Genomic DNA, 22,038 nt, shown 5'->3' with positions numbered 1-22,038 from the left:
AAGTTTCCATTGTGAGAGAGACACACGTGAGACTGGGTGGGTGGGGGCAGGGGATTGGTAAACTTTCACAAGCCTTCACTGAAATTAAGATGACTAAATGTTAGTTCTCCCTCACAGTTTTACACAAATAACTTGAATGTTGCTCATATCTAAGACAGCAAATTAAAAGCTCCACACTGAACCTGGAAAAAAGATAAATAAATGTGATGTTCCTGTTTACTCCTTTTACCCATCTCACTCTCTTCATGCCACGCCTCACTGAGGCCTTGTGGCCAAAGTCTGTGGAAAATTACTGCTATACAAAGCTGACAGAGCCCATCTGAGGAAACCCCCAAGACCGTAAATTATCTATTGTCCCTACATAATAGACTGTAGATCCTAATGTGTCTGATTTGAAAAAATAGAACTTTGAAATATATTATGCTATAGATAATCAAACAAATTTAAGATAATCAAAGCACTGAATTCTTACAAGAAAACTAAAAAACAGCTTGCATGATATTATTTTGAATAACCGTTTCTGACAGACATTTGCAGGAAAATTTGAAAATTATCACCATTTTCCAAAAACACATCACAATTGTATATTGTGCTTTCTTGAATTTGGTACTTTTACCCCTCCTATAGTCATTAATTTCTGTATCAATTAACTTATGTTTGTTTTTTTAATCTTTTTTTTGTCTTATCAAAACTATTTTCTGTTCTTCAGGTTTATCACACACCCCACGCTCCGAAAAATCTGAAATTGCTTTCAATGTAAAAGATGAGACTACATATTTGAAGTACACCAAGAGCATGAAGGAACTCCTTGAAAAGTATGATGAGGAACGTCAGACCGATGTGATGCAATATGAAGACTGTGGAGGCAAGTATAAGCCATATCATACAGGGAGTGTCATACTCACTGGCTGATCCCAGATGGGTATCTAATAATCGCCCATCAAGATTTGACACAAACTAATGTATTTAAATGATGGTTCACTATTAAACATAAACAAGAGTGAGGAAAAACATGTTTAACAAAGCAATAGCAACGTCTTCATTTTCGGAATTAACTTCTAATATTTCTGAAATATCTGAATGTACTGTTAATTTTTAAATACAGTAATGTAACTGCAGTAATAAGTAGTATTGTTGCCCTGTGTCCAGTATGCATGTATATTTGCAGGTCTAATGTGTCTTTTCTGTACCGTTCACAGAAGCCCCTGATTCATACAAGATGCGTGGAGATCTGGAAAGCGACATAGGAAGGAGGAAAGCTTGCCGTTTCCGCAGGTCTTGGCTGGGAAGCTGCTCCGGACAGAATGATGAAACTTTTGGCTTCAGGTCCGGACAGCCATGCCTCATTGTCAAGCTGAACAGGATTGTCAGTTTCAGGCCAAGGGTAGGTTTACTGCACTCTTGTAACACTGTAGCATTAGTTTCTATGGATCATGATGCTAATAAAGGGGGCTGGGTTCATAATTGTTCATCAAGTCATACAGGGCATGTGTGTTGAAAAGTGAAACTGTTGCTTGAAGTTGGACTTTTTCTACAGAAGTAAGAACAGTTGAATAGGAGAGCTGATACAAATTTGGATTTCTCTCAAATACATTTTGAATTACAAGCAGTTTAATTTGGTATCAAAATCAATGTAACAGTGGTTGGACCTTATCCTGTGGGGTTCTGTGCACAACAATGGTGGGAGAATTTTAATACCGAGCCACTCAATGGGCTTCTTTTTGGTGTTGGGTGTGAGGTTAAATTCCTGGACATAACCAGACAAAGTGTGATGTTTTAGGGTAGCTTATCAATGTACAATTTTCATGCAGTTAGCTGCAGATTGCAAGTTGGATGTGACATAATATTAAATTTACATGATGCTGCTTCAATGCAACAAAAATGCTATGCACAACATGGATTTATTTTTTCTTGCATTTGTTAATTTGCCAGATCTCTATGAAAATCTCCACATAAATGAGACCAGGGTACCTAGGGTGACTAGTGTGTCAAGTGTAAAGTCTGATGGGCTTCCACTTTATGAACTGTCAAACAACGCTGCTTCTAAATGATATTGAACTTTACTTCCTCAACTTCACTGTGTTGTGCCCCATTTCTGTAAGCACTTAATCAGAGTGTTATTGCTAAGACACTTTCCCATCATGAACATCCCAAATAATGGTGCAATATCCTGAATTCCTGATTATTATTTGCTATTGCAATACAACTACAACTAACTGCAAAGTTCAACCGTTTGAACCTTGTTGCAGCTAAAGTGGAAACAAGTTTCAATGAAGTTACAGGTAAATTCAGATGAAACTATTTTGCAACCAGTTAAAGTTGCATGCAAGTTGCACCGTGTCAAGCCACATTTTACAGCAGCGGCCTAATTCTCCAGCCAGCCACAATCCAGCATGACATAACCAACTGTTCAGGATGTTCATCAACCGCTTTCTCTTTTCAGGCTCCATCCAACAATCAGTCACTCCCGACGCCTGTCCAAGCTAAAGCACAGCCCAACCTGATTCCTATTCACTGCACTAATAAGGTACATATTCATATGACAGGATAGAGCAAGAATGTATTAGTACACAAATATATGCTGTTACAACTGTCAACAGTATCAGAAAATGCTGTAAAACGGTCAGATTTTAACTCTGATGCAACCATTTTCCTTGCAGAGAGATGAGGATGAAATGAAGGTAAGAGAGATCAAGTACTTTGGCTTTGATGGCGGCTTCCCTCTTCAGTACTACCCATACTACGGCAAACTGTTGCATCCCCAGTATCTCCAGCCTTTGGTGGGCATTCAGTTTGCCAACATCTCCATGAATGAGGAGATCCGCATTGAGTGCAAAGCATATGGAGCGAACATTGACTACAGCGACAAAGATCGCTACCAAGGACGCTTTGATGTTAAGATCACCATCTCCAGCTCATGACCTCAGCTGTGATGAGCACTTTCCTCTACCCCCCCCATTTAAAAAAAACAAATTAATTTAGAGAAAATAAAAGAGTACAAATAAACACGACTAGTCTTGGAACATTCATAATATACAGGACCTACACTTAATCTGTGTGCTTTACACTAGCTTTTCTGTGTTTGTCGAGGTTTAGAATGTAAAATACAAGAGTAGCAATAGCCAATATTTATTCTGTAAATGAAAATATTCCTTGAGCCATGGGACATGTTCATTTATTACTGTAAATTGCAATTCCACTACTGATGTGTAGCGAGCTGTGTTTCTGTCCCCAAAGTATTTCTCCCTAATGTGGTTTCTATATATTTTTGGAGTGTCCAGTGCTGTAGTCTAGTCATGTTGTAATCTCTGTCGTCTCATGTCAGTCAGCTTTAGTGGTCCAAGGTGTGTGTGTGTGTGTACTCGTTTCTGCGTGCAAGTGTGTTAGTTAATGTGAGTGTGTGGATGTGTGTTAATGTGCTCTTACTAATGAAATACTGGCATGGTACTCTGAACCTTTAAGGCCCATGTATGAGTAAATGACTGCGCTCCATGGAATCTTCTTTTTTTTTCTTTACTAAGTTGTTTAAGTTGATTGTGGAAGGATACATTTGTACACTTTTTCTTTATTGTTCACCTTAGCTGTGGGACATGGTTTAACAACATTTCTGTTTGATATCCATACTTCTGTTCATTCTTAATTCAGAGTGTAGAGCTTTGTGGGTCCAGCCTGGAAGACTGTCACCTCCATGGAAACAGTGGCAACTCAGTGCTTTTAAAATCTGTTTTGCTGGAGACATCACATGATGTGGTGTAACTTTCTATTGAATGTTTTAGCCATTTTCATGGTGGAAGAATTTTATATTTATGCAGTTGTACATTTTTTTTTTCACAGGAAAAAGTGTAATGTATGAATCCAATACCAAAGTCGCTGGTCAAAAGTTAGAATATCAGAAGCAATGCAGTACCCCGTGTAATAAGATGTTTAGTTGGTGTGAAAGTGCTTAGTTCAATGTTGAAGATCAAAACACTTGTCAGGAGTCCATCTACTCTTGTCACTTTATTTAATCTGGATAAGGCTGAAACAATAAACAGAAAAATAAGCCAGTTGTGGAGTCTTTGAATACATGGTGAAACATTTGTTTATTTAATTGTTACCCATCCAGTATCTTGAAGAAATACTGCACCTGTGAAAGGAAAATTTAGTATTTATTACCTTTGAAAATAGGATTTAGTATTGTAGAAATTCCAACCATAGAGGGCTATACTTTATAGTTATATGTTAATACATTCAGAATACTATAAACTTAATCAGGTATGATCTGTATTAAACTTAACATGAAAGTGTCAGACAGCCAGTTTCCCCTTGATATTAGAATAGTCAGGTTGGGTTATGGAAGCAGAGTGAAAGCTCCTTTCTTGGCTTCTGTGCACTACCCTTGGGAAAATGGTAGCTCAGCCAGTCAGGCTAATGGTTAACAAGGAGTCATTTGTCCACTCCACAGATCAGGAGCTTGCCTGAACAATGACGCCCAACGGGTCAGACCCACTCCCGACAAAACAATGGTTTTGTTTCAAATTCCTCTGCCATTCTTTTTCTCCTCAAAACCAGTGTGATCTAAGGTTGACCCAGCCCACAGAGTGGAGTCATGAGACTTGTTTTAGAACACAAAACTTCACTCAGTTAACTTTTTGTTCTTGGCTAAATGTAACAGTTATTTGTGCAAGGACTGAAACACAACCAATGAACCCCCTATTCCTAGGATCTGAAGAATTACACAGATGATTAATGTGGGTGTATTCTACAGTTCTTGTCAAGAATGAATGTGCATGGGTCAATGAAATACCACCTACCTCCAAAACTCCGTCTTCAGGGAGGTCTGTACAGTGGATGGCATTTTGCACTTTGTCTTTACCATAGAGAGCTCGCAACGTGGTTGGACGGAGATGCCGTGCAATTTCCTGTTGAATGAAAACATTTGTTTTCACTGATAATGCAACAAAACAGTGATTTTGATTTTTTTTCACTGATAAAGCATCTGTCATCCTATTAGCATTCAACTCAATATCACACAAGCTGGACATGTGGTGATGCAGTGGAAGTGAGAAAACGCTCACAGAGGAAACACGCTGCAAATCAGCATAGATATATTAAGTATAGCATAGTCTCAGTTTCTTGGACTAATATTGCAAGAGCTATTGATATGTCTTCTTCCATTCTGCTAGGATTCCTACACAATTTCCAGTTCCGAAATTCCACATTTCTTGACTTAATTTAAAGATTTTTGTCTGTTCACCATACTTTTAGTCCAATTCTAAAAGGCAGTGATTTCAGGTGCCAACTGTATCAAGAGCATTTGTCCATTTCATTTCAACCTCAGGCTCTCCCAAGGTCACAGCCTGGCTCGTCTGCCCTCTGCTAATCTCTGCCTCAAGGAAATGCAATACTCCCACAGGGTCCACTGTCGGGGACGGACCGTAATGTAAATAATCACTTTAGAAAGAAAACTATCATCTCTATGGAAGATAATGGAAAGTACAAACTATACAGCATACAATACTCAAACCTACACTGGTGTGAGCACATTGTAAGACATTTTAGAGGTCTGTTTACAAAAAAAAGTCCTGTGCAAACATGTTTTATCTTAGAGACTGTTAAGTAGCTCCAATTTTCTAAGCTCCATATCATTCTGGGGTAGGCCAATAGCTAGTTCAGTAATGTCGAGTGAAAATAGCCCATGCCTAAATTACAAGTAACTTCATGTTCCATCATTAGAGCAAATCATGACCAGACATTTCAAACTAAGACCTACATTGTAACTGCAATGTTCCCTTTTTTCTCTTCATTACAGATGAATCAAAATAACAAGAACAAGGCACAAAGTCATTCCCATAACACCACCAAGGGTTTGTTTTGTAGAGCAAAGAATTTGACTCCGTCTTAAAGAGGGGAAACCACTTCCTATGACAAGTTCGTTACGCTCCAGTGGTTCACACAAAAGACAGGAACGGGTTTCAAGGTCATAAACTAGCCTAGCCTTCTTCTCGAAGCCATTAAATTTCTTTGAAAACAACCCCCTGGGGAAAATTAGTCCCTTAGTTAAATTTGTTGCCCACTACAGCACAAAACTGACTGTGAAAGGAACAAATAAGAAAAAACAAGCCAAACTGGTAGTTCAGTTATACAATAAACAGGATGAGTAGGTAAGACTTGGGTTTGTGTCTCAGGAAAGCAGCTATATCCTGTGCATAACTAGCTCGTCTGTACAGTGACCTTGACGAGGCAGTAGCCTGTTGTTTACATGCCCCACACTATATGAAGCCAGAGCCAAAGATGGCAAAAAGGGAAATTAGCAATGAAAGAATTCTTAGCCAAAGTCTGCTCTCTGTAATTACATTAGTTACCCATGAGTGACCTGCTGTTAGAGAGCTTAATTTGATTTTAATGAGTCCCATAGTGTGCTGGACTGATGCTCACATAAGGTCTGCTGGCTTTTGTGGAAAGGACAAGCCATGACAGAGTGGCCTGGTAGCTACAAGTCTATGCTATATACAATGAATCTGCTACCCCCAATTCTAGTCACCTGTGGGAAATGCAAAATGAAAGTGGACGGGTAACTTTGAAAAATGTAAACAAAAATTGGAGACACCGCAGTTAGAGACATTCTAAAAACTATTTGTCACTGTGTAACTGATGCTTGGTGAAAATAATTGGGCTGGTTAGCGTTCCAGTGTGATTAAAACCACAGAAATCGTGTTTTCTCACTTACCTCTGCCTTTCACGAATAAGAAAACAGGATGTATGATTTGAACAAGTTGACAGCATAACAGAATGGCATGCATATCTCTAGTGATGACAGGTGTCTTCAAAATGTATTCAGAAATACTGTGTGTGGGCGACTATTCAACCTTTGATGGGCATCGTGATTCACTGGTTCTGGAATCCTAGCATGTGATAAATTGAAAAATTCAGAGAGAAAACACTTCTTACGCTATTAAATTCACATCTTCAAAGTATTGGTGTTAGTCAATTGGTGTGTCTGCCCTCTGAGTGACATCAGGCAAAAAACTCATTCCATGCGCTGTACAAATGATTCACAGGGCATCAATACTGATGACACAGATGTCACACCAGCTAAACAGACCGGGCAACTAGCCTTTTATCTCACAGAATATTTCCATACTCACAGGAAGAATCGTGATCCATTCCTATCACTGTTAGCACTGCCCGTCCTTGCCTAATTTCTAGAGTTATATTTAAGGTGCCTGTCAGGTATCATACTAAAACATCTTTGTCCTACCCAGATGTATCTGTTACAGGTCATCCACTGATAAGCTGTTCATGAAATATCCTTAAAAACAAAGGGGAGTGAGGGTAATGTGGTGCGCTAAATCCAGCACAGTAGCCACCAGGGACAGCTACTACCTTTTCCACAAAAGCATTACACAGATGAAAATCAATAGGTGAAGCATATTTTTAACATACAAGATGGAAGGCTAATAGCTTTGTATCTGTTTGATGCCTGTTTGATGATCTCATACAAGCTAGGAGACAGAGTCACAGTTACAGTGACAGTTAGTCAGGTGCTTTCTATGACAATGTGAGGCCACACGGCATGGTGTGATCACAGTGAACTACTTATGTGCAGCTGTTGGATTGATGCTTAACCATGCTGTTGATTTAAATGGAAAGTGTATATTGAGAGGCCAAGAGACTCCAGACCCCAAGAACAAAAGAGAAAAGGGTGTAGAATATGCAGGCTGGGTGAGAGTGGCTAACAGAAGACTGCTGTGTCTGTCCACTCTGATATCAGGACGCATCACAAGACAGAGCACAATCTCGTGACTGAGTGAGAGCAATGCAAGGCAGCCACGGGTGTGGAGGTGTGGATGCACTGGGATCCTTTTTGGAAAGATATCTGACACCTAGTTACAGGCTGGTGAATACAAACATTCACAGTGTACATTTGATGTTTCTGCTCTCTTCTGTAACAGGCAACTGTAATAAAATTGATCCTGTCTGCCATCAACTCTAAATCAGTTCTTATATGATAAAGTGGGTTCAGAGTCCATCAGTCCATCCATTCAACTCTACAGGTCATGTGTTTATCCACACAAGACCTGTGCCGTTTTGTAGATCAGTCTTTAATGACCTGACATTAATCAATAGCCTATTGTTACCACAAACAACCGACCCTTAACTATTAATAGAAACTCTAGCCTCTTCACACAGCCCGGTGTTACAATATAAGTGATACTGGACATATCAGTGTTTGTCTAGCCCAGTCCATGAAGCCTGGAATGTCTTGACACACTGCATTTGAAAAGAGAACATGCCTGCACTTTGGCACTTGATATATTTTTGTGAACATGTCACATCAAGCCACACACACACACACCCACACACATAAGTACCCTGTTGGTAACCTCATCAGCTAGCTTACACCAGCAAGATCTATTCTACATCATTTCTTCTCTGGGATGTCACTGTGCTCCTGTGACTTTCCTCTCCTAATCTCATGTATCAAATGGTTGAACTCCCCTGAGGAGCAGGGCAGGTAATGTGTAGGGTTATTTGTCAGACAATACTGAGGTTAGTTTAAGGTCACACAGTGACAAAACAGCTTGACCTCACTGTTACTTCAGTAAACTCTGAAGCCAATCAGGACCTTAAGGAGGTAACCTACTGGCTGCATTGTACAGAAAACATCAATAACAAGCTCACAGAGTCCTTAACAGAAACAGGAGGTTGCAAACAATAGATGGTGATAAAATGATTTGTCTTTTTGCAACAGACTGCGCTATATAATAGCTAGCTATAATAAAGTTGTGTAAAAGTTGTAAATTCAGTCATCAAATGTATAGGCTTATCATCCTCCACATGCCAAATACATTTTTACAAGGCTTGTTAGACTAAGACTCTTATTGTGCAGTCTATTATTGCAAGCAAGAAATATTTCCCAGCATGGACAACTCTAATCAAGGCATGTCCTATTGGGATTGAAGAATAGGCCTACTTATTTTGACACCATGAGGCAATCATTGAGCTGTGGTGTATAGTGTCACGTGACCTGGAAAATATTAGCCAATTAGTCGTAACACTTATCTTCCTGCTCTGTGGTGACATTGTATCTTTAGTCACAGTAACATTTTGACAGTGTGACCTGCAGGATTGAAAGCTCAGCACAGAATGTATATTAAACAAGTTAAATAAATGTTCAATTAAAAAAATAAAATAAATCATAAACTGAAGATATAAAATGATAATACACAAACGCACACACACACTTTGAACTTAGGACATTTTAAGGTGGCAAGACAGAGTAACTGCCATCATTACCAAATTCAACAGGATACAAAGTTGAGTCATGGATAATGGCTAGATTTGTAGGGAAATTGTGCAGATGTGTAGTCCCTCATTATTATGGTAACCAAACAGTGATTGGAGGCACAGCGTCATATCATTAGATTTCACATCACGCACCAGCATAGCCCTGCAGCACTGATTCCACAGTGTCCAGAAACACACACATGCATGCATGTGCGCGCACTCACACGCCGGCACACACGAGCACACACACACTGACACCCACACCATTATTGGGCTGTCACTGGTAATGGCATATAAAAAAAAAATAAAAAAAAGATGCCACTTTTTCTCAAAATCTAATTTGAATAAAACTATTTCAAGGGGAAATTGGTTCAACCTTTTGCGAAACTCTTGCAGTTCAAAAATACTGTTATTAGCTCAGGTGTCACTAACTTGAATCATGTGGACAGAGCAGTCTCTTGCACTAAACGCAACAGCAAAATCAACAGTTTCATGAAATGATCGTGTTATTTCTGATGCTTACAAGTAATACTTACAAAATATGATAACTGCGAGCTAGTTGCTGTTCTGACACAGCCTGCCTCACCCACATAAGTGATGCAAGTGGTGCAGTGTAGCATGACAGAAGCAGCACCCGCAGGATTGGCTGCACCGCCTCTGCCTTCCAGCGTTCAGAAACAAAGAATTTAATCTTTGGAAAGTCTCCAAGCAAAAAACGAGACTGCTACGCAGCGCAATAACACTGGAATTACATGCCGATATAGCCACAGAGATGGCCTCCGTTTTTTAATTTTTTTCTTTTTTAGAATCGAAATCACGACCAAAGATATCAGAAGTTATACTTCTGCTCTACCTCAGATTTCTCAATGCTAGCTAAAGCTAGCAAGCTCCACTAACAAACTATCTGATAAAAGACCATATTAATATGGTTTACCGCTTTTCACCGACAAAGTGACTATTAATATTATGCAATGTCAGCATAATTGACAATATCAATGTGGTTGTCAAAACTATGCAAACAGAACAAACAACTGAAAATCTGTTTCTGCTATTCTAACATAGCCATAAGACCCTCCCCATTTCAGGCTGCAAGCCAGAGACAAATGCCTCCACTGAATGAGTCGCGCCTGTAGGCATCACAGCTCCTGGCTGGCACATGCCCATTTCAATATGGTCCGCATTTTGTTAACATTGCTGAACTTGTCTAACTCAGCTGGAACTAACTCTTGGACCTGTCGCCAGCTGTGGCTACTGCCACCTGCTGGCCCAGCCAAAAATAACGATTTGTTAATATGGTACACCAGAAATGTCATTTTCTGAGAGTGTTTTCTGTTACCTCTGTCTTTCACAAACACCAAATACCTAGAACACTCCATTCTTGAGGGGCGTCTCCAAAAATATGTTTTGACAATTTGCAGGAGGTGTATTGACTTTCATTTTATATAAAATTTTACTTGTTGAACAATCTACTAATCTAGAAAATGATGAGGAAATGGACAGTAATTTCGCACAATAAGCATTAACTCACTGGGTCAGCTGGCCCACAGAATTCCCGGAATGTCTTTGGTGTGTCGGTGCCACAGATCTCTAGGGCCATGCAGGGTCCAGAACACAGCTCAGTCACCATGCTCTGCAGGAGAGGGAGCAGGGATAGAGTTAAAGCTGTTTCACATAATACTGACTGCAGAATCTGTAGTAATCTAAAGACAGATATGTGTATCAGCAGCTCACAAAAAAACAGTGGTGTAGGACCTTGAACACTGCACAAATAAGCAACTGGACAAACTTGAGTTCGAGGCCTAAGAATCATTCTATAAATCTTGAAGATTGAGGCATTGCAAATGGATATTTAATGCACAGAGAGAAATGGCAAAAATACCCAACAGGCCTACAATATACATTCAGTCCAGATAAACAATGGACATAAACTCAATTAAATAAATCATCCATCCACAAAAGGTTAGACCTAATATGTTGAGGTCATATTTCCCCTTCCTCAGACTGTTTCAGCAGTTTATCAAGACATCTGTGCAGCCTTGAACAAACTCAGTTTTTATGTGTTTTAGCTGCAGATGTAAGCAGGCACACTTACTACATCGACTCAGAAATGTATGACACGTCTCGAAAGGACAGGATAAACTCATCACAAGCCATGCATACAGATTGCACATTTTCCCCTGACACTCTTCCTGAGGAGACATGCTATTCAGATGGCTCTTTTGCAAGCCAGTTACTGCCACTATAAAACAATACCTGGGTCATGGACAGTCCTTCACTTATATACTTCTAGGAGAGGGAAGTGTTATTTTAATGGTTATGAGTTTATCTTCATGGCAGGTCCATGTCTCTCATAACTTTTGGCTATTGACATGATCAGTGACATCTTTCCTCACTCCTGTAAAAGATACTTATAAAACATAAATGTATTGATTCAGTCAATGACCGGCCAAAACTCTGATTAACAATAAAGTGACACAAGTGCAGTGCAGTACAGTGGAGGTACTTTTCATGATGCCATAATAATGTAGCGTTCATACTCACAGGGTACTCTGTTACAACCCCTTTGTAAACTTCATAGAATTCTTCTGCATTGGCCCGGTCCATATTGAACTGTGGAAACAAAATAGCAATCAAGAACAACAAGCATAAAAAATGAGCAATTCAAAATTAAATAAGGGAATATGGAGATTGCGCTTCTGGAAATGAATTCTGAAATAACAAAAGAGGACACAATGAAGGGAGAGCTCTTTAATCAAAAGGAAACATTTCATCTCAGTGTATGCATCTGTGCTTAGATTTGTGACACAGTGTGTGAACAGCTCAATCATCACAAATGGCCTTATCTTTATATACTTTGTTTAAACAAAATGCCCATGAAAATGTATTACCCAATTTATTAAGAACATCAGGAACATGAAAAATTACATCTTTAGAACCAAAGCACACTGGGGATTGCTGATATGCAGTAATTGTATCCTTTATTAAACACACAACATGCACTGCATGTGGTCACAGTGACAAAACTGTGATTGATTTATTTTGTCCTAGGGCCCACAATGTGCATCACATCGGATGTGGCAAAATGAATGGACATATTGTGCCACTCCACTACAAGCGCCAGGACAGACACATTCACAATTGTGAAAGGTCACTGTTCGCAGCAGTGATGCTGAGTTCGATTATGAGGTCAGGTTAGATCAGAGAAGCCAATACAGTATGCCCTTTAGTTACAGAGTAAAGCTAATTTGCATGGGCATATGAGTGGTAGGATGGGAAAGGTCCATTTTCACCACAGCAATCCATTACCTAAAAAGGTATGACACAGTTTCCACCATGCCAAAGCATGAGGAGAGGGGAATTCATGAATTATTTGTTAACCTCTTACCATCTGAAGGGCTGAGATTTCAAATCCAGCTGCAGATATTGAGTTCAGGATCTTGCCAGTCAGGCCTGTGAACACATCAAAGTAGTTAATGTCTGCAAGCTAGACTCTGAGCATGACAATACAACAATTTCCTTAAAACCACATTGACCTGGTTGACACAGATTGACAAGTCTTTAAGACTATTGGTAATAAGAACCTTTAACCCTTTAATCACAACCAAATTGACCTTGGAATTGCAGTCAGTCACAGTTATGTGCTATGTGTTGGCATCATAGATGGCATTCTGACCCTGAGACAGTATCAACCTTTTCAGTATTTTTGACCCAGTGGAAATGAACAAAACTGTCTTGAGTTTGGAGGGAAATTAACAATGGACAGTATCAAAGTGTATAACATAGTGGGTGATACAACACAAATGTATGAAAAATGGACCAAATGCACCGAAATGGTATATCTTAATATAAAAATAATGTTGTGCCTAAAGTGAGATGCCCCCTTTAAGAAAGGTATAAGTCAGGAACTTAACAATTTATTTATTAAACATGATCCATTAACTATCACTTGATTGTGCAAACTGATTGGCATCAGAATGGTAATTAATGTAATTACATTACAAGCTGGACCTGAGGTATAGAACTTTTATATATATATATATATATATAGATGTTATTCCATTTTGGTGTGTTTAGATACTGAAGGTTTTCAGCTAATTGCATTTGATTAGATGAAGACACCCTTTGACCAATGTTCAGAGAAGGAAATGAGTACCTGGAAAGATGAGTGATAAAAACAACTTCTTGACAATATGGCACAAAAGACAGATAACACATTAACACTTAATAAAAAAAAAGGACTTGCTGCATGAATTAGTATTAATGATTGTGCTATGTAGTTGGTATAAAGCCATTATAATGTTTATTCAGATATTATGAATGCTATCTTATGTTGAAACATTCCTAGGCTGTAGTGTTTCCTGTGGATGGACAAAATACAGAGAGATTGCCTTACAGATGGTTGTGCTATTAGAGGAGAGGAGACATTATTCCTGTACAGGGAGTCAAGGTTAGACTGTTGCAGACACACAAAACTGAAAGAGGGTGCCAGCCTCATACTCTCAGTCTGACATCCGGATAAAATGTAGCCTGCATATCTTTCAGGATATCAAGTTGTCTAAATTTTACATTATTCCTACATGCTGCTGTGTGTACATCATAATTTACAGTTTCTATATTAACCAGAACAGGTGCTATACCTGGTGCTCTATCAGTCCGACAATTTCTCTCTCAACCGCGTAAGCATTCGGTCTCACTCCAGTTATCTGTGTGTTAGGCCTAAGTTACCCGCCCACCCCCCCTCTTGTGTCCTCTCTGCCCTCCCAGGCAGCACCCGACTGCCTGCCTAGGACAGGCACACGCACTACAGCTCCCAAAAGCAGCTGGTACTGTTGCTAGGAGATCCTATTCTGGGTGCCTGGCAACAGATGCTTCTCTATTCCAGTCATGACCGAGCGCAATTTCAGTCACGATTTCAGTCACCTTTGTGATTGGCTGTACATCCTAGACAGCACAAGCTCTCCTCGGAATTGAACCTCAAGGTAAATCAAAGCAAGCTTTTGCTACAACTGGCCTTTGAACTGATTGACAATCCCAGTTTGTGCTCAATTGACCGAGCCCTTCAGGCTGGATTACTATTCTTGGCTCAGACTAAAGGAGTCACTTCAGCCAAAAGGTAAATATTGTTAGATTAAATATTGTCAGATTAAAATAGTACAGCACAGACAGTACAGTAAGATGTAAGATGTAACCCCTCTTGATCATGTAGGCTTTTAATGCATTTGAAATGCTAATCATCATAAACTCCTCCCCTAAAAATAGGCCAACAGTAAAATTCCGTCACTAATTTACTTTGAATTTAAAAGAGGGAGACTGGAGCAGTAACGGCAGTACTTAGATAAGATAAGAATACTAAAATCATAAATCGGCAATAAAGTGCTGAAAAGATGTGAATGTTTGCTTTGAACTAGTTGTAACCAGATTAGTAGGCAATGAGTTCTGGTCATAAAGGTAAACCATATAACAATAGAGGACATGCAATGGTATCTCTGAATTCCATATCTTGAGAAAAAGGCAGCTATCTTGGTCAGGAGTAAATTCCACACCAGTGTAAATGGTAAAAAGGTAAACCTGAGCACCCAAGCAGTATTTTGGATTTTCTGTTTCCAAGTAATCATGGAAAATACCTATAACATATCAGAGTCAGTGTGTCATGGAGGCTCATTAGGAAGAAATATAGCCAAGCTCTCCCCTGGCCTAAATGAACAACTCATACTGTAACTGAATGTGCAGCGAACCTTTATGACTGCTATTTTCTAATTCCAAAACAATCGTAGTTTTCACCGAACAACTTTTACCCTGATTCTTGTACAAGAGCTTGTTTCTCACTAAAATTCACTAAAAATGTTTAATCACTGCCATCCTAGTGGGAGAGCAGGCAGCCCTCTACCCTTGGAATTTTTTTCTTTTATTGAGAGACACAGTGAGAAGGCTTAAAGCAATTTCCCACTTAGGTTTAACATTGGGTTATTTGGCTCTTGACCGCCATGAAAACCAGAATATAAACTACTCACCAAGATTAGATGCAGCTGGGACGAGTTTCTAGTGTTCAGATTTTTACTTCCCATTCATTTGAATGAGGTCATGAAAATATGACAATGAATGAAATCTTACATTTAACCGTTGGTGAACAGATTCAATAACTAATTTTGATGCCATCACTCTGTTTTGAAGGACATTGCTATTGCAGCTGATTGTGTGTTCAACAATTGCTCAATTATGTGTGGCAGGCAAAATAAAGCATGGCTATACTTAGGATAGTTTTACTCGTGGGTCCTCTAATACACTGGGGATTACATAACCTCGAAACAATTGGACAATATTAAGAACCCTAAAACACACGACTACCATTAACGGAATTAATGCCGCTTAGACCTTTTAATTACTTCCTTACTGCTGCTCTTGTTGAATGCACATTGCGCACCAGGCTACATATTTCCTAATCAAAATGTCATCTCAGCTCCAAATGTTCTCGAGTTTATCTCTGCAGCTAGTTGTCTGCTATGAGAAAATGAGAAAGTCACATGATGTGATGGAGATGTGTGTTCTTCAAAGAGAGAGAAAGAAAGAGAGAGCATGGATAACAGACACATCCATTGGAGACCAAAAATAAACAGAGTGTAAATGAGATACCACACAAACCTACAGTGAAGAGAAGCACTAGAGATCAAATCTACAAAAAATACTCGATCAAATTAATATATATCTAAGGACACCATCTACCCCCAATCTCATCAAAGTGAGCTTGGCCAGTGTAATGAACCGAGTTTGGGCTTATATCTCCTGGAACAACCACTCCAGGTCCCTCCTCAGTCAGAAGCTTGCTGTGTGTGTACTCCAGCTCAGTCCAGAGAACTTCACATTTCACAGGTCAGAGCTCCAGTGGCATGCTCCATGAGCAGGGATCAGGGTAGGATTTGGAAAAATCCAAAGGCAAGGTTGGTTACCATGCAGTGGCTTTGTGTGACGCAAACGCATTAACAGCCATAAGTGGAAGGGGTGCAAGAGTTATATAAGAGCAATGGTTTGGTGGAGATCCTCCTACAACAACTACCTGGACGTGAGACTGTATGCATATAATGGTGAGGCTTTGGTCCGGATTAAACAAACCATAGTTTTGGGTTTGTAGTGAAATGGAAATAGCCATAATTCAGTGTATTGTAGTAGGGACATATATACATATATAGGCTATAGGTTTCTTACCTTCTGATACGGCATGAGGTTTGATGATGCAGCATGTGCAGTCTGTATAGTTGGCTGTGTTTGAGGGACCATGACCCATTGTGGATGGAAAGAAAAATTCAAGTTCCTAAAAACAAAACAAACAAAAAAAACAAACAAAAAAAAAGCATTTACATATAGTACACAGTTATTAGTGGAAATATGGAGTGGAAAGGCACATAACATCCTTACTCTCGCTGCTGCAGCGACTGAGTCAGGCCCGTGCCCAACGTTTTTGATGCCATCTGTTCCAAACTGGGCGCGGACACTCTGCTGTGCCTCCCTCCGTGCCACAGCAGAGTCTGTAGGTCCCAGAAGCCTCCTCCAGATAGATATGGCCTCATCACCCATCAGCTCCATGGCAACCACAGGCCCAGAGGACACAAACTGTACCAGGTTACTGCAAAATTGATCAACTCTTGAATAACATTTTAATTCTAATGTAATACTTACCTGCCAAAACTAGTTGGCAAGCTACAGTATATCATATCTGTCCAAATGTCACTGCAATGTCATTTGGATCAATGTCACATGTTATGCTAATGATAATGGCTGGCCACCAGAAACCTCACCTACTTGCTCACACCAACTCAAAACTGGCAAATCATTTACACAGGCACTTACTTGAAGAAAGGCTTTGACTGATGTTCCACGTATAAGTCTGCTGCTTGGCTCCTGTAAGGAAACCATAAACATGTTAATGAGTGGCCAAATTATCTCAGGTATTCAATGCTAACTCTTTGGAATAACCCAAGTACTGACAAAGGGATTTACAAAAGTCAATTGCTTTCCTGTCATTTCTGCCAACAGTCAGTGGCAAAAGTATTAGGGCAGTTGTGTGAAATTGGTTCTATTTGGTGTATACTCATGAAATTTGCATTCCAGATCAGTTTAGATTTTTATATGTGATTAATCTTGGGTTTTTTTTGTTAGCTTCTTCATTAGTTAGGAAGAGAAGAAATGCTTCTGAGCTGAAAATATTGTGTTATATAATATTGTGCTTTCAAATATTTTTTAATAGTTGGCTACAAACCTGTAGTAATTCAAGGTCATATTGTTACATAAGCCTGTCCCTTATATGCACTTTCAAACTGCAGAACTAAGAACTTTTCCAAGGCTCAACACTTCTGTCGACTGAACTCACAATGATGAATGATGCCTCTCTAAGCGGTGTGTCTCTGGAAGTCATTTTTGATGCCGTTAAGAATAGAATGGAAGCTTATAGCCTCTGTAAAATATGACTAGCAATACATTTGAGAGACAGAGGTTGTCTGAGTTTTTACTGATACCAAATGATTTTGGTAATGAGCCAAGAGAAAATTTATACTGGTGCTGTCCTTTAATGTGTCCCTTCACTCCTATTTGACAGGCTGGATACATGGGCTAGCATTCTGTTACTTTGTTCTCAAGTCAAGTGCCTTCTTCATTATAAGTTAATGAACAACAAAAATGGAGAATACCCAACACCTTTAACATATCTCCTTATCCCAGTTATGCCATTGCCCTTGCATCTCTACAAATGCATTTTGTCACACTTGATAAGACACCCAAAATAATTTCTTGATCCCTTGGGGGTTCTGACCTCCAAAGCAACTGAGCTAATGAAACTCTCATTACTGTGTCTAGTATTTTCAACTCACATTAACCGCAAGAACTTCTGAGTTACCAGATTTGCCATTCAAAAGATGTACATTTACCATCCCACTGGGAAAGGTATATATATATATATATATATATATATATATAAATTCAGAGTGAGACTAATTAGTCAGCTAAAACCTAGGTAAAGCTATCTGTCGACCAGTAGAAAAGAGAAAACAGCTAAAGCAGTCAGTATAGTTTGATGACTGAGTAGATGTGTTTGTCATTACATAGCAATTCATAAATGGATTGATATTTGACACTTACTGTATCTGAGAATTTGGTTTGATAATATGATCATATCATGAATATGATATAATGTAGCAAATAATTAGTAATAGTAATGATACAATATCATTACAAAATGCTTTCAGTACTACCGTTAGCCCTTTTGCCTGAACGAACTGCAGGTAGTTAGTAAAATGCCAATCCCCTCTGCCCCTTGGCATGCCATATGTTCCTGACATGTGAGAAAGCAGAGCCATGCCACTGAAAATGTGAGGCTGTTGGCACCAAATAGTCTATGTTTCTCTCGTTAACAAGATTCTGTGTGAAACATTATCATAGTATGACTTTTAATATTATAATAGCAGCAAAATACAGTTGGCAATGTTCTCCCACCACACTCTCAACAGTGAGGCTTTGACCTTACCATGTAAGGTTTGTCATTTTGGCTTTGGTCACAATCAGGTTGGCAGTGTTTATCAATTCAAGGACATCTCCGATCTTGGTAACTGCATCAGGCTTTATCATAGCGAGTGTTCTGGAAAAAAGGGAGAGAGGAAAAGAAGGCACAAAAAGGAAGACATAAAGACAGAGAAAACAGATGAGGTGAGAATGGAGAACGACGGTCATTCAGCAGGCTACAGAAGTGCTTGGTATTCATCACAGAAGCCAGGAGAGGCAACAGTAGGCGACTCATCGAGATCAGACAGCACAGCCATAAACACAGATGACTCTATGCCACCTTGCAGTCGAATGGATATATAGCATGGGGAACAAAATGTACTGTAGGTTATTGAGTTTTTGCCAATCTCTATCAAATGCACTGCTGTGTTGTTAGATATGCAATTCAAAGTTGCATTACTCTCCACTGCTCATGGGGAATCATTCAGTTTGAAACTAGAAAATATCCCACTGACAGACATGCTCATCTAACCTTCCTGAAGGGAAATTGCTTGCTTTTCCTTTTCAGGCAATAAATGGCACCGTCAAGCTACTCGACAAGTAGGACTGAAATCAAAGCATGCAGCAGGAAAAATATAGCTTGCGTTGTAATTGGTCACTGAGTAATAGCGGACACTGCTCGACAAGCCTGCAATCATTGGTGCTTTGACAAAATATATGAATTATGAAGGACCTTGCCTGAAATTATAACAACAAATCCATGCAACAGGATGTTGATGATATAGCAAAGAAGAGCAGAAAAGGAAATGAACCAAAATGGGAACACCAGTATTTTCCTTTACCATACTGAGGACTGAGCTCAAGCTAGGAGTGTATTTTTCCTGCAAGTAGCCTAATCCTGCACAAAAAATGATGATTAGTATCATCTCAACATAATGTTGGAAAGAAGATTATATGTGCCACTGTAACAGGGATAAGTTACAGTAAGTCTGTAAAGCATGTAACTGGAGAGGATTATGTGGCCTTATCACACCACCTACAGAATCATACCTTTCTTTTTTGCTGCCAAGTTTGTTTGCTGTATACTGATCTCCATAGCCAATCAGATTGAGCTGGCGAGAGAACACATTCACTCGGTTCCCAACAAACAGATCCTCCTGATGAAGGTCATCGTATTTGGTCCTTCTCAGAAAGATTCGCTGGTTTTTAACATCAAACTGCAAATAAAAAACACATTTGTAATTGATCGAAATTAGGTAGTTGTAGACTTAAGCAGTTCCTGAATTTTATGAGAAATATCTGATTACATGTGCTACACAGAGCAGGTAAAATGGTCCTGTTTTTCCAAATGCACTTATTATAGCACTTGTGATCATAGTAGTAAATGCTTAGCCTACCATTTCCACTGAGCCATCTTTGGGGTAGAAGAACAGTTGGTAGCGCCGCAAGAGAGCTGCAGTGGGGTCATACCACTCAGCAAGAAAGGCATAGCGATCCTCCTGACAGAAACATTGATAACGTCAAGGCACAGATCAAATTAGGAAAACAAAGTATGGCAGAATAAGCCATACTGAGCTAGAGAAAAACCATAAAGCTTGAAGCAGCTTTTCACCGTGAGGCTTAGGTACTGCAACAATCAATTTTTAAGATAATCATGTCAAGTGTATTTGTATAGCCCTTAATCACAGTTACAGTCTCAAAGGGATTCACAACACCCACATTATGAAACAATAAATGAAAACATCATCCCCCAACCTACACCCTCAATGAGAACAAGGAAAATATCAGATAATAATGATCTTAATTATCAAGGTTAATTAAAACAAAAATGTCAGCATTTCTGTCAGTGGCCTTGCCTTTAGACTTGAGAAGGGTCAAAGGTGAGCATAGTATTTTCAATACGCTAAAAATTTAAGTTTATAGGGGTTTGTTTATACTCAATGAGTTTAACTCTAAGCAAAATAATAAAACAGAGGTACAATTCAGAGTATAAGTATTTTGAAATTAAAACCATCAAAAACAAATCAAAACATTGTCAAAAACACTGTCCAGGAGTATAACAAGCCATTTTAGATACCACATGTTGATTCAAAACATCTTTCTGGAGCTGCTGGGGATTCAGTGTCTTTCTCAAGGACACTTAAGCAGAGCAGATGTTTGTTATCACAAGGGCTTGAAACTGGGCCTTCTGGTTGAAATACACTCTTCTTTCTCACTGTCAACCCACTGTCCTTTGTGTGTGCCCTGTACCTTTCAGCATCTGTCAACAAGCTTTGGCACCCTGCTTATGCATAACACAGTCTTTCCAGGAATAAATTATGTTTATCAAACTGAAAATACACCACACTGTTTATGGGACCATCAGGTGTTATGAGGTGCTGTCGTCCTTAGCTATCTAGACAGGTAGCTAAGTAAATGAGGTGTGAATTACATGTATTGCACGATCTAAAACAAAACATACTTGTAGTTTTAAAGAAACACGCAAACAGAATCCTGAAATTATGTTGGCCTGACTTAATATCACCCTACAGTAAGTTGAGAAAGTACCGACACCTGTTTGCCAGGTTTTTTGACATGGCAGCACATATATGCAAGCTATTGGTGTTACTACACATGACTCCAAACTACAAGTTTGACACAATGGAGGTTGACGTGGAGACAGGTGGGTTCCCTTTCCACAGAGACTCAAAATGTATCAGTGGCCCAGCTTACCACACTCCCCCGATACCACTAACAAAATATCATTATCCTAATGTCAATGACAAGCCAGCAAACTATTCATTTAGCTGGTATTTTGCTGGCTACCAACTAACGATAGTTTGGCACTATAGCTTAGCTAGTACTACATCTTTAGCTAGTAGACGTTAGCTAGTTAGTTGGGCGCCAAAAGCTGTAAAGCTAGCGATAACATACTTCATTTGGCTGGGTCAAGAAGCCAATGTAATAACCGCTCTTAAGCCTAACGTTGCTAAGACTGCTGAGAAATGTTGAGTTTGCTGGCGTTAATGTTAGCAAAACAGTGTAACGTTAGTTAGCAGAGTTTAGCTAGCATTAGCTATGCTAGCAAACAAATAGCTGTTCCAGCACGTTTCAATTTGTTTGAATGCAGTTCTACTAAAATTCCTAACTTACTTGTAACGTTATATTGTAGTGGTTTGATATTGGAGATAAAATGTCTGACTTACCATTTATGGTAAATCGGCTGACTCTAGATAACTTGAAGACTAGCGTTACTATTTTGTAGCTAGCCAGCTAGCTACCCGGGCGTTGCTTTGTTCCCAT

The 22,038-nt window shown here is 39.3% G+C and overlaps 2 protein-coding genes across 2 annotated transcripts in view; one reads left to right on the top strand and one right to left on the bottom strand.

Moving 5' to 3' along the window:
* The window catches only part of atp1b1a (ATPase Na+/K+ transporting subunit beta 1a), a 10,358-nt gene extending 6,312 nt beyond the window's left edge, over positions 1-4,046 (top strand). Inside the window, exons 3-6 of the mRNA XM_071517559.1 lie at positions 710-865; positions 1,200-1,384; positions 2,444-2,527; positions 2,661-4,046. Of these exons, the coding sequence (XP_071373660.1) occupies positions 710-865; positions 1,200-1,384; positions 2,444-2,527; positions 2,661-2,921 (686 nt within the window). The 3' untranslated portion in view covers positions 2,922-4,046. The remainder of the gene's footprint in view (positions 1-709; positions 866-1,199; positions 1,385-2,443; positions 2,528-2,660) is intronic.
* On the bottom strand, positions 3,500-22,038 carry nme7 (NME/NM23 family member 7). The gene is made up of 12 exons (XM_071517558.1): positions 21,942-22,038; positions 20,154-20,255; positions 19,807-19,973; positions 18,782-18,892; positions 17,113-17,163; positions 16,681-16,888; positions 16,471-16,576; positions 12,656-12,720; positions 11,812-11,880; positions 10,799-10,900; positions 4,794-4,901; positions 3,500-4,126 (listed from the first exon to the last, which is right to left on the bottom strand). The coding sequence occupies exons 1-12, from the start codon at positions 21,942-21,944 to the stop codon at positions 4,094-4,096; spliced, it is 1,125 nt and encodes a 374-aa protein (XP_071373659.1). The 5' UTR covers positions 21,945-22,038; the 3' UTR covers positions 3,500-4,093.

This window comes from Centroberyx affinis, unplaced genomic scaffold, assembly GCF_046629955.1.
Source record: "Centroberyx affinis isolate AG114_WGS23_722 - 3 ecotype Tasmania unplaced genomic scaffold, CSIRO-AGI_Caff_v1 ptg000503l_1, whole genome shotgun sequence".
Classification (NCBI taxonomy): domain Eukaryota; kingdom Metazoa; phylum Chordata; class Actinopteri; order Beryciformes; family Berycidae; genus Centroberyx; species Centroberyx affinis.
Note: the sequence above shows the minus strand (reverse complement) of the source record. Positions and strands in the feature narration are given on the sequence as shown.

Excerpts from the sequence above, each read along its gene's own strand:
- nme7 (XM_071517558.1), bottom strand. Across the intron at positions 17,164-18,781 it reads AAAATGACAAACCTTACATG|GAGCCAAGCAGCAGACTTAT; the intron begins GTAAGGTCAAAG and ends GTTTCCTTACAG. Across the intron at positions 11,881-12,655 it reads AAATCTCAGCCCTTCAGATG|TTCAATATGGACCGGGCCAA; the intron begins GTAAGAGGTTAA and ends TTGTTTCCACAG.